Raw genomic sequence first — 11,480 nt, 5'->3', positions numbered from 1 at the left:
TGGCCGCCCCAATTCGGTGAGAGTATTTTGAACAAACTGCTCAAAATCTGGGGTGAAACAGGCAGAGGGTTGAGTGGTTCCCCCCCCCCCACCCTCTGATAGGCTAGGCCTCTGACCTGTCACCCCCTTCGCGACCTGCGACCCGTTCAGGCATTGTGGTCCCTGACGCTCCAGCAGATGGGAGACGGACACGCCGGGGGTGGGAGAGGGGGCTGAAATCGCCATTCCAGAGTCCTTGCCACCCCCCCCCCCCCCCCCCCCCCCCGCCGGCCCCCCTTTGCGAGGCAAAGCCAGTGTGCGGCTCTCCTGGCAGTGCCCACCTGCTCCTCAGCCTTTGCCAGCTTCTCTTTCAGCGAGGCGATCTCCTGTTCCATCGGCATCACGATCGAGCGCAGTCTCTCTGCATCTTGCTGTGCCTGTAACCGTGACAAATACACACAGAGTAAAGCTCCCTCTACACTGTCCCCATCAAACACTCCCAGGACAGGTACAGCACGGGGTTAGATACAGAGTAAAGCTCCCTCTACACTGTCCCCATCAAACACTCCCAGGACAGGTACAGCACGGGGATAGATACAGAGTAAAGCTCCCTCTACACTGTCCCCATCAAACACTCCCAGGACAGGTACAGCACGGGGTTCGATACAGAGTAAAGCTTCCTCTACACTGTCCCCATCAAACACTCCCAGGACAGGTACAGCACGGGGTTAGATACAGAGTAAAGCTCCCTCTACACTGTCCCCATCAAACACTCCCAGGAAAGGTACAGCATGGTGTTAGATACAGAGTAAAGCTCCCTCTGCACTGTCCCCCATCAAACACTCCCAGGACAGGTACAGCACGGGGTTAGATACAGAGTAAAGCACCCTCTATACTGTCCCCATCAAACACTCCCAGGACAGGTACAGCAGGGTTAGATACAGAGTAAAGCTCCCTCGACACTGTCTCCATCAAACACTCCCAGGACAGGTACAGCACGGGGTTAGATACAGAGTAAAGCTCCCTCTACACTGTCCCCATCAATCACTCCCAGGCCACGTACAGCACGGGGTTAGATACAGAGTAAAGCTCCCTCTACTCTGTCCCCATCAAACACTCCCAGGACAGGTACAGCACGGGGTTAGATACAGAGTAAAGCTCCCTCTACACTGTCCCCATCAAAAACTCCCAGGACAGGTACAGCACGGGGTTAGATACAGAGTAAAGCTCACTCTACACTGTCCCAATCAAACACTCCCAGGACAGGTTCCGCACGGGGTTAGATACAGAGTAAAGCTCCCTCTACACTGTCTCCATCACACACTCCCAGGACAGGTACAGCACGGGGTGAGATACAGAGTAAAGCTCCCTCTACACTGTCCCATCAAACACTCCCAGGACAGGTACAGCACGTGGTTAGATACAGAGTAAAGCTCCCTCCACACTCTCCCCATCAAACACTCCCAGGACAGGTTCAGCACGGGGTTAGATACAGAGTAAAGCTCCCTCTGTCCTGTCCCCATCAAACACTCCCAGGACAGGTACAGCATGGGGTTAGATACAGAGTAAAGCTCCCTCTACGCTGTCTCCATCAAACACTCCCAGGACAGGTGCAGCACGGGGTTAGATACAGAGTAAAGCTCCCTCTGCACTGTCCCCATCAAACACTCCCAGGACAGGTACAGCACGGTGTTAGATACAGAGTAAAGTTCCCTCTACACTGTCCCCATCAATCACTCCCAGGACAAGTACAGCACAGGGTGAGATACAGAGTAAAGCTCCCTCTACACTGTCCCCATTAAACACTCCCAGGACAGGTACAGCACAGGGTTAGATACAGAGTAAAGCTCCCTCTACATTGTCCCCATCAAACACTCCCATGACAGGTACAGTACGGGGTTAGATACAGAGTAAAGCTCCCTCTACATTGTCCCCATCAAACACTCCCAGGACAGGTACAGCACGGGGTTAGATACAGAGTAAAGCTCCCTCGACATTGTCCCCATCAAACACACCCAGGACAGGTACAGCACGGGGTTAGATACAGAGTAAAGCTCCCTGTACACTGTCCCCATCAATCACTCCCAGGACAGGTACAGCACGGGGTTAGATACAGAGTAAAGCTCCCTCTACACTGTCCTCATCAAACACTCCCAGGGCAGGTACAGCACGGGGTCAGATACAGAGTAAAGTTCCCTCTACACTGTCCCCACCAAACACTCCCAGGACAGGTCCAACACGGGGTTAGACACAGAGTAAAGTTCCCTCTACACTGTCCCCATCAAACACTCCCAGGACAGGTACAGCACGGGGTTAGATACAGAGTTAAGCTCCATTTTACCTTTGTCATCTCATTCTCCAGGTTGTCCGGTGGAAGATTTCCCAAAAGTTGCCTCCGGAGTTTCATGACTTCTCGCTCTTTGGAATCCTCGTACTGTCTCCATTGGAAGCGCTCTCTCTCCATATTCTCAAGCTGTGACTCGTAATTACACATCGACTCTGGAGTGGAGAGGGGATTGGTAAATTAACTTTGGAATCGCATTTCGAGAGCTGTGTACAGTTCTGGTCTGGTTAGACCACACTGGGAGCACTGTGTACAGTTCTGGTCTGGTTAGACCACACTGGGAGCACTGTGTACAGTTCTGGTCTGGTTAGACCACACTGGGAGCACTGTGTACAGTTCTGGTCCGGTTAGACCACACTGGGAGCACTGTGTACAGTTGCGGTCCGGTTAGACCACACTGGGAGAACTGTGTACAGTTCTGGTCTGGTTAGACCATACTGGGAGCACTGTGTACAGGTCTGGTCTGATTAGACCACACTGGGAGCGCTGTGTACAGTTCTGGTCTGGTTAGACCACACTGGGAGCGCTGTGTACAGTTCTGGTCTGGTTAGACCACACTGGGAGCACTGTGTACAGTTCTGGTCTGGTTAGACCACACCAGGAGCACTGTGTACAGTTCTGGTCTGGTTAGACCACACTGGGAGCACTGTGTACAGTTCTGGTCTGGTTAGATCACACTGGGAGCACTGTGTACAGTTCTGGTCTGGTTAGACCACACGGTGAGCACTGTATACAGTTTTGGTCCAGTTAGACCACACTGGGAGCACTGTGTAGAGATTTGGTCTGGTTACACCACACTGGGAGCACTGTGTACAGTTCTGGTCTGGTTAGACCACACTGGAAGCACTGTATACAGTTCTGGTCTGGTTAGACCACACTGGGAGCACTGTGTACAGTTCTGGTCTGGTGAGACCACACTGGGAGCGCTGATTACAGTTCTGGTCTGGTTAGACCACACTGGGAGCACTGTGTACAGTTCTGGTCTGGTTCGATCACACTGGGAGCACAGTATACAGTTCTGGTCTAGTTAGACCACACTGGGAGCACTGTGTACAGTTCTGGTCTGGTTAGATCACACTGGGAGCACTGTACACAGTTCTGGTCTAGTTAGACCACACTGGGAGCACTGTGTACAGTTCTGGTCTGGTTAGACCTTACTGGGAGCACTGCATACAGTTCTAGTCTGGTTAGACCACACTGGCAGCGCTGAGCACAGTTCTGGTCTGGGTAGACCACACTGGGAGCGCTGTGTACAGTTCTGGTCTGGTTAGACCACACTGGGAGCACTGTATACAGTTCAGGTCTGGTTAGACCACACTGGGAGCACTGTGTACAGTTCTGGTCTGGTTAGACCACACTGGGAGCACTGTGTACAGTTCTGGTCTGGTTGGACCACACTGGGAGCACTGTGTACAGTTCTGGTCTGGTTAGACCACACTGGGAACGCTGTGTACAGTTCTGGTCTGGTTAGACCACACTGGGAGCACTGTGTACAGTTCTGGTCTGATTAGACCACACTGGGAGAACCGTGTACAGTTCTGGTCCGGTTAGACCACACTGGGAGCACTGTGTACAGTTCTGGTCTGGTTAGACCACACTGGGAGCACTGTGTACAGTTCCGGTCCGGTTAGACCACACTGGGAGAACTGTGTACAGTTCTGGTCCGGTTAGACCACACTGGGAGCACTGTGTACAGTTCTGGTCTGGTTAGACCACACTGGGAGCACTGTGTACAGTTCCGGTCCGGTTAGACCACACTGGGTGCACTGTGTACAGTTCTGGTCTGGTTAGACCACACTGGGAGCACTGTGTACAGTTCCGGTCCGGTTAGACCACACTGGGAGCACTGTGTCCAGTTCCGGTCCGGTTAGACCACACTGGGGGCTCTGTGTACAGTTTTGGTCTGGTTAGACCATGGAATTTTTTTCATGCAGACTGTGAGATTACAGTTGGAGTTGTACAGGCAGACAGTGAGATTAGTTTGTGTTGTACAGGCAGACAGTGAGGTTAGTTTGTCTTGTACAGGCAGTCAGCGGGATTACAATTGGAGTTACAGGCAGACGGTGAGATTAGTTTGTGTTGTACAGGCAGACAGTGGGATTACAGTTGGAGTTGTACAGACAGACAGTGGGATTAGTTTGTGTTGTACAGGCAGACAGTGAGATTACAGTTGGAGTTTTACAGGCAGACAGTGGGATTACAGTTGCAGCTGTACAGACAGACAGTGGGATTAGTTTGTGTTGTACAGGCAGACAGTGAGATTACAGTTGGAGTTTTACAGGCAGACAGTGGGATTACAGTTGGAGTTGTACAGACAGACAGTGGGATTAGTTTGTGTTGTACAGGCAGACAGTGAGATTACAGTTGGAGTTGTACAGGCAGACAGTAAGATTACAGTTGCAGTTGTACAGGCAGACAGTGAGATTACAGTTGGAGTTGTACAGTCAGACAGTGGGATTACAGTTGGAGTTGTACAGGCAGACAGTGAGATTCATGTTGGAGTTGTACAGGCCGACAGTGAGATTACAGTTGGAGTTGTACAGGCAGACAGTGAGATTAGTTTGTGTTGTACAGGCAAACGTTGAGATAACAGTTGGAGCTGTATGGGCAGACAGTGAGATTATAGTTGGAGTTTTACAGGCAGACTGTGAGATTACAGTTGGAGTATTACAGGCAGACAGTGAGATTACAGTTGGAGTTTTACAGGCAGTAAGCGGGATTACAGTTGGAATTGTACAAGCAGACAGTGGGATTAGTTTGTGTTGTACAGGCAGACAGTGAGATTACAGTTGCAGTTGTACAAGCAGACAGTGAGATTACAGTTGGAGTTTTACAGGCAAACAGTGAGATTAGTTTGTGTTGTACAGACAGTGAGTTTACAGTTGGAGTTATACAGTCAGACAGTGGGATTACAGTTGGAATTGTACAGGCAGACAGTGAGATTACAGTTGGAGTCTGACAGGCAAACAGTGGGATTAGTTTGTGTTGTACACGCAGACAGTGAGATTACAGTTGGATTTGTACAGTCAGACAGTGGGATTACAGTTTGAGTTGTACAGGCAGTTAGTGAGATTAGTTTGTGTTGTACAGGCAGACAGTGGGATTACAGCTGGAGTTGTACAGGCAGACAGTGAGATTACAGTTGGAGTTGTACAGTCAGACAGTGGGATTACAGTTGGAGTTGTACAGGCAGACAGTGAGATTACAGTTGGAGTTTTACAGGCAGACAGTGAGATTACAGTTGGAGTTGTACAGGCAGACAGTGAGATTCATGTTGGAGTTGTACAGGCCGACAGTGAGATTACAGTTGGAGTTGTACAGGCAGACAGTGAGATTAGTTTGTGTTGTACAGGCAAACGTTGAGATAACAGTTGGAGCTGTACGGGCAGACAGTGAGATTACAGTTGGAGTTTTACAGGCAGACTGTGAGATTACAGTTGGAGTTTTATAGGCAGACAGTGAGATTACAGTTGGAGTTGTACAGGCAGTCAGCGGGATTACAGTTGGAATTGTACAAGCAGACAGTGGGATTAGTTTGTGTTGTACAGGCAGACAGTGAGATTACAGTTGGAGTCTTACAGGCAAACAGTGAGATTAGTTTGTGTTGTACAGACAGACAGTGAGATTACAGTTGGAGTTGTACAGGCAGACAGTGAGGTTAGTTTGTGTTCTACAGGCAGACAGTGAGATTACAGTTGGAGTTGTACAGGCAGACAGTGAGATTAGTTTGTGTTCTACAGGCAGACAGTGGGATTACAGCTGGAGTTGTACAGTCAGACAGTGAGGTGAGTTTGTGTTCTACAGGCAGACAGTGGGATTACAGTTGGAGTTGTACAGGCAGACAGTGAGATTAGTTTGTGTTCTACAGGCAGACAGTGGGATTACAGCTGGAGTTTCACAGGCAGTCAGTGCGGTTAGTTTGTGTTCTACAGGCAGACAGTGAGATCACAGTTGGAGTTGTACAGGTAGACAGTGAGATTAGTTTGTGTTCTACAGGCAGACAGTGGGATTACAGCTGGAGTTGTACAGTCAGACAGTGAGGATAGTTTGTGTTCTACAGGCAGACAGTGAGATTACAGTTGGAGTTGTACAGTCAGACAGTGGGATTACAGTTGGAGTTGTACAGGCAGACAGTGAGGTTAGTTTGTGTTCTACAGGCAGACAGTGGGATTACAGTTGAAGTTGTACAGGCAGACAGTGAGGTTAGTTTGTGTTGTACACGCAGACAGTGGGATTACAGCTGGAGTTGCACAGGCAGATAGTGAGATTAGTTTGTGTTCTACAGGCAGACATTGGGATTACAGCTGGAGTTGTACAGGCAGACAGTGAGGTTAGTTTGTGTTCTACAGGCAGACAGTGAGATTACAGTTGTTGTACAGGCAGACAGTGAGATTAGTTTGTGTTCTACAGGCCGACAGTGGGATTACAGCGGGAGTTGTACAGTCAGACAGTGAGGTTAGTCTGTGTTCTACAGGCAGACAGTGAGATTACAGTTGGAGTTGTACAGTCAGACAGTGGGATTACAGTTGGAGTTGTACAGGCAGACAGTGAGATTAGTTTGTGTTCTACAGGCAGACAGTGGGATTACAGCTGGAGTTGTACAGTCAGACAGTGAGGTTAGTTTGTGTTCTACAGGCAGACAGTGAGATTACAGTTGGAGTTGTACAGTCAGACAGTGGGATTACAGTTGTTGTACAGGCAGACAGTGAGATTAGTTTGTGTTCTACAGGCAGGCAGTGGGATTACAGTTGAAGTTGTACAGGCAGACAGTGAGGTTAGTTTGTGTTCTACAGGCAGACAGTGGGATTACAGCTGGAGTTGTACAGGCTGATAGTGAGATTAGTTTGTGTTCTACAGGCAGACAGTGAGATTACAGTTGGAGTTGTACAGTCAGACAGTGGGATTACAGCTGGAGTTGTACAGTCAGACAGTGAGGTTAGTTTGTGTTGTACAGTCAAGACAGTGGGATTACAGCTGAAGTTGTACAGGCAGACAGTGAGGTGAGTTTGTGTTCTACAGGCAGACAGTGAGATTACAGTTGGAGTTGTACAGGCAGACAGTGAGATTAGTTTGTGTTCTACAGGCAGACAGTGGGATTACAGTTGGAGTTGTACAGTCAGACAGTGGGATTACAGCTGGAGTTTCACAGGCAGACAGTGAGGTTAGTTTGTGTTCTACAGGCAGACAGTGAGATCACAGTTGGAGTTGTACAGACAGACAGTGAGATTAGTTTGTGTTCTACAGGCAGACAGTGGGATTACAGCTGGAGTTGTACAGTCAGACAGTGAGGTTAGTTTGTGTTCTACAGGCAGACAGTGAGATTACAGTTGGAGTTGTACAGTCAGACAGAGGGATTACAGTTGTTGTACAGGCAGACAGTGAGATTAGTTTGTGTTCTACAGGCAGACAGTGGGATCACAGTTGAAGTTGTACAGGCAGACAGTGGGATTACAGCTGGAGTTGTACAGTCAGACAGTGGGATTACAGCTGGAGTTGTACAGTCAGACAGTGAGGTGAGTTTGTGTTGTACAGTCAAGACAGTGGGATTACAGCTGGAGTTGTACAGGCAGACAGTGAGGTTAGTTTGTGTTCTACAGGCAGACAGTGAGATTACAGTTGGATTTGTACAGGCAGACAGTGAGATTAGTTTGTGTTCTACAGGCAGACAGTGAGATTACAGTTGTTGTACAGGCAGACAGTGAGGCGAGTTTGTGTTCTACAGGCTGACAGTGGGATTACAGTTGGATTTGTACAGGCAGACAGTGAGGCTAGTTTGTGTTCTACAGGCAGACATGCAGCTTCCCACCTGTAGAGGCACACGGGAAGTTTCCTGTCTGTGATATATAGAGTGATGCCTGGCTTACCCTTCATAATGGTCTGTAAGGATGCCACTTCTTCCTGGCATTGCCGCTTCACCTGGGCAATAGCCTCCTGTTTGGTGCTTTCCGACACCGTGGCTATGGCCTTGATATTCTCGTTCTCGGCCAGCGCTTCGGACAGTTGGAGCCGTAAAGCTTCCACGTTGCTGGCCATGGGATCCCCTGTGAGCCGGACAGAGCAGAGGTCAGGCCAGTCGAGGTCACCTCCACCGCGACTCCCGGGAGGACGGGGACTGGACAACCAATTATAGCTAGGGGAGAGGGTGCGGTTCATGTGGGGGTCAGAGGGTGCGGTTCATGTGGGGGTCAGAGGGTGGGGTTAATGTGGGGGTCAGAGGGTGCGGTTCATGTAGGGGCCAGAGGGTGCGGTTCATGTGGGGGTCAGAGGGTGCGGTTCATGCAGGGGTCAGAGGGAGCGGTTCATGTGGGGGTCAGAGGGTGCGGTTCATGTGGGGGTCAGAGGGAGCGGTTCATGTGGGGGGTCAGAGGGTGCGGTTCATGTGGGGGTCAATGTGTGGGTGGAGCTCTGGGGAGTGGGCAGAGTTGAGTGGAGTGGGTGGGGCTGAGGGGAGTGGGCAGGGCTATGGGGTGAGTGGGGCTGAGGGGAGTGGGTGGGGCTGAGGGGAGTGGGTGGGGCTGAGGGGAGTGGGTGGGGCTGAGGGGAGTGGGCAGGGCTATGGGGTGAGTGGGGCTGAGGGGAGTGGGTGGGGCTGAGGGGAGTGGGTGGGGCTGAGGGGAGTGGGTGGGGCTGAGGGGAGTGGGTGGGGCTGAGGGGAGTAGGCGGGGCTGAGGGGAGTGGGCGGGGCTGCGGGGAGTGGGCGGGACTATGGGGAGTGGGCGGGACTGAGGGGAGTGGGCGGGACTGAGGGGAGTGGGCGGGACTGAGGGGAGTGGGCGGGACTGAGGGGAGTGGGCGGGACTGAGGGGAGTGGGCGGGACTGAGGGGAGTGGGCGGGACTGAGGGGAGTGGGCGGGACTGAGGGGAGTGGGCGGGACTGAGGGGAGTGGGCGGGACTGAGGGGAGTGGGTGGGACTGGGTGGAGTGGGCGGGACTGGGTGGAGTGGGCGGGACTGGGTGGAGTGGGCGGGACTGGGCGGGACTGAGGGGAGAGGGCGGGACTGAGGGGAGAGGGCGGGGCTGAGGGGAGAGGGTGGGGTTGAGGGGAGAGGGTGGGGTTGAGGGGAGTGGGCGGGGTTGAGGGGAGTGGGCGGGGCTGAGGGGAGTGGGCGGGGCTGAGGGGAGTGGGTGGGACAGTGGGGAGTGGGCGGGACAGTGGGGAGTGGGCAGGGCTGAGGGTGTGGGCAGGGCTGAGGGATTGGCTGGGGTTGAGGGGAGTGGGCGGGGCTGAGAGAAGGGGAGGGGCTGAAGGGAGTGGGCGGGGCTGAGAGGAGGGGGGGCTGAGGGATGGGCGGGGGGCTGAGGGATGGGCGGGGCACTGAGGAGTGTGCGGGGCACTGGGGAGTGGGCAGAGCAGAGGGGAGTGGGCGGGGCTCTGGGAAGGGGGCGGGACAGAGGGGAGTGGGTGGGGCTGAGGGGGGAGTGGGCGGGATGGAGGGAAGTGGGCAGGGCTGAGGGAAGTGGGCGGGGCTGAGGGAAGTGGGCGGGGCTGAGGGGAGGGGGCGGGGCACTGGGGAGTGGGCAGGGCAGAGGGGAGTGGGCAGGGCAGAGGGGAGTGGGTGGGGCACTGGGGAGTGGGCGGGACAGAGGGGAGTGGGCGGGGCTCTGGGGAGTGGGTGGGGCTGAGAGGGGAGTGGGCGGGGCGTTGAGGGGTGGGCGGGGCGTTGAGGGGTGGGCGGGGCGTTGAGGGGTGGGCGGGGCTCTGGGGAGTGGGCGGGGCTGATGGGGGCGGCGCTGATGGAGAGTGGGCGGGGCTTATGGGGGCGGGGCTGATGGAGAGTGGGCGGGACAGTGGAGTGGGCGTGGCGCTGTGGAGTGGGCGGGGCGCTGTGGGGTGGGCGGGGCGCTGAGGGGTGGGTGGGGCTGATGGAGAGTGGGCGGGACAGTGGAGTGGGCAGGGCGCTGAGGAGTGGGCGGGGCTCTGGGGAGTGGGCGGGGCTTATGGGGGCGGGGCTGATGGAGAGTGGGCGGGACGGTGGAGTGGGCGGGGCGCTGAGGAGTGGGCGGGGCGCTGAGGGGTGGGCGGGGCGCTGAGGGGTGGGCGGGGCGCTGAGGGGTGGGCGGGGCTGATGGAGAGTGGGCGGGACAGTGGAGTGGGCGGGGTGCTGAGAGGTGGGCGGGGCTCTGGGGAGTGGGCAGGGCTGATGGGGGCGGGGCTGATGGAGAGTGGGCGGGACAGTGGAGTGGGCGGGGCGCTGAGGGGTGGGCGGGGCTCTGGGGAGTGGGCGGGGCTCTGGGGAGTGGGCGGGGCTGATGGGGGCGGGGCTGATGGAGAGTGGGCGGGACAGTGGAGTGGGCGGGGCGCTGTGGAGTGGGCGGGGCGCTGAGGAGTGGGCGGGCGCTGAGGGGTGGGCGGGCGCTGAGGGGTGGGCGGGGCTTTCGGTTAGAGGGCGGGGTTGCTGCTCAGGTCGAAGGGCAGCCCGCGGCCTGGTCCTTTCAGGCTCCGTCCGGCGGTCGCGCTTCGCCCGCCGCCTCACCTGCTGGCGGCTCGCTGCCGCCTCGCTCCATCTCCCCGAGCTCATCCCCCGACTTTCCCGCTTCCGTCTTGAACTCGGCGCCTCAGCGCTGCAGCCGGCTCCAGACCGCCTCCATTTCCTCTTCCTTGCAGCGCAGCCACCGCCCGCCCCTTACCGCCTGCCCACCAGCTGGAGGACCAAGCGGCGGTCCTCCGGTATCCCGGCGGGCAGCGCAGTTACCTGGAGGACCAAGCGGCGGTCCTCCGGTATCCCGGCGGGCAGCGCAGTTACCTGGAGGACCAAGCGGCGGTCCTCCGGTATCCCGGCGGGCAGCGCAGTTACCTGGAGGACCAAGTGTTGTCCGGAATCCCGGCGAGCAGCGCGGCAGCCGGGATGACTGAGCGTTGGTTCTCCACAATCCCGGCGGCCAGCTCGGCGGTTTATTTTCGGAGTACCTCACCTGACTCCTCCAGTATCCCAGGAGGCAGTGTGGGCGAACATCCAGCCCTGGAGCTCTGGAGGACCGACCATGAGTCCTCCAACACCCTTGAGTACAAATAGGGAAAGAATTTCCAATCATCCGAAAATATATAATCTCCAATCTCACCCCCCCTCCCCCGGGATGTCCCAATGAAGCACTTTACTGAAGCACGGTCCGAGAGATTTATAGCAGGAAAACAAGAGACCCATCGGCCCATCAAGCA

At 55.0% G+C, this 11,480-nt stretch overlaps 1 protein-coding gene across 1 annotated transcript in view; it reads right to left on the bottom strand.

Moving 5' to 3' along the window:
• Positions 1-10,979, bottom strand: part of LOC140396610 (rab GTPase-binding effector protein 2-like) — a 48,769-nt gene extending 37,790 nt beyond the window's left edge. The window contains exons 1-4 of the mRNA XM_072485406.1: positions 10,798-10,979; positions 8,188-8,364; positions 2,321-2,478; positions 321-416 (exon numbers count right to left, since the gene is read on the bottom strand). Of these exons, the coding sequence (XP_072341507.1) occupies positions 321-416; positions 2,321-2,478; positions 8,188-8,364; positions 10,798-10,828 (462 nt within the window). The 5' untranslated portion in view covers positions 10,829-10,979. The remainder of the gene's footprint in view (positions 1-320; positions 417-2,320; positions 2,479-8,187; positions 8,365-10,797) is intronic.
• Positions 10,980-11,480: the final 501 nt, after the last annotated feature.

The sequence above is a fragment of the Scyliorhinus torazame genome, chromosome 19, assembly GCF_047496885.1.
Source record: "Scyliorhinus torazame isolate Kashiwa2021f chromosome 19, sScyTor2.1, whole genome shotgun sequence".
Classification (NCBI taxonomy): Eukaryota; Metazoa; Chordata; class Chondrichthyes; order Carcharhiniformes; family Scyliorhinidae; genus Scyliorhinus; species Scyliorhinus torazame.
The sequence above is the reverse complement of the archived record's forward strand: the minus strand, read 5'-3'. Positions and strand labels throughout refer to the sequence as shown.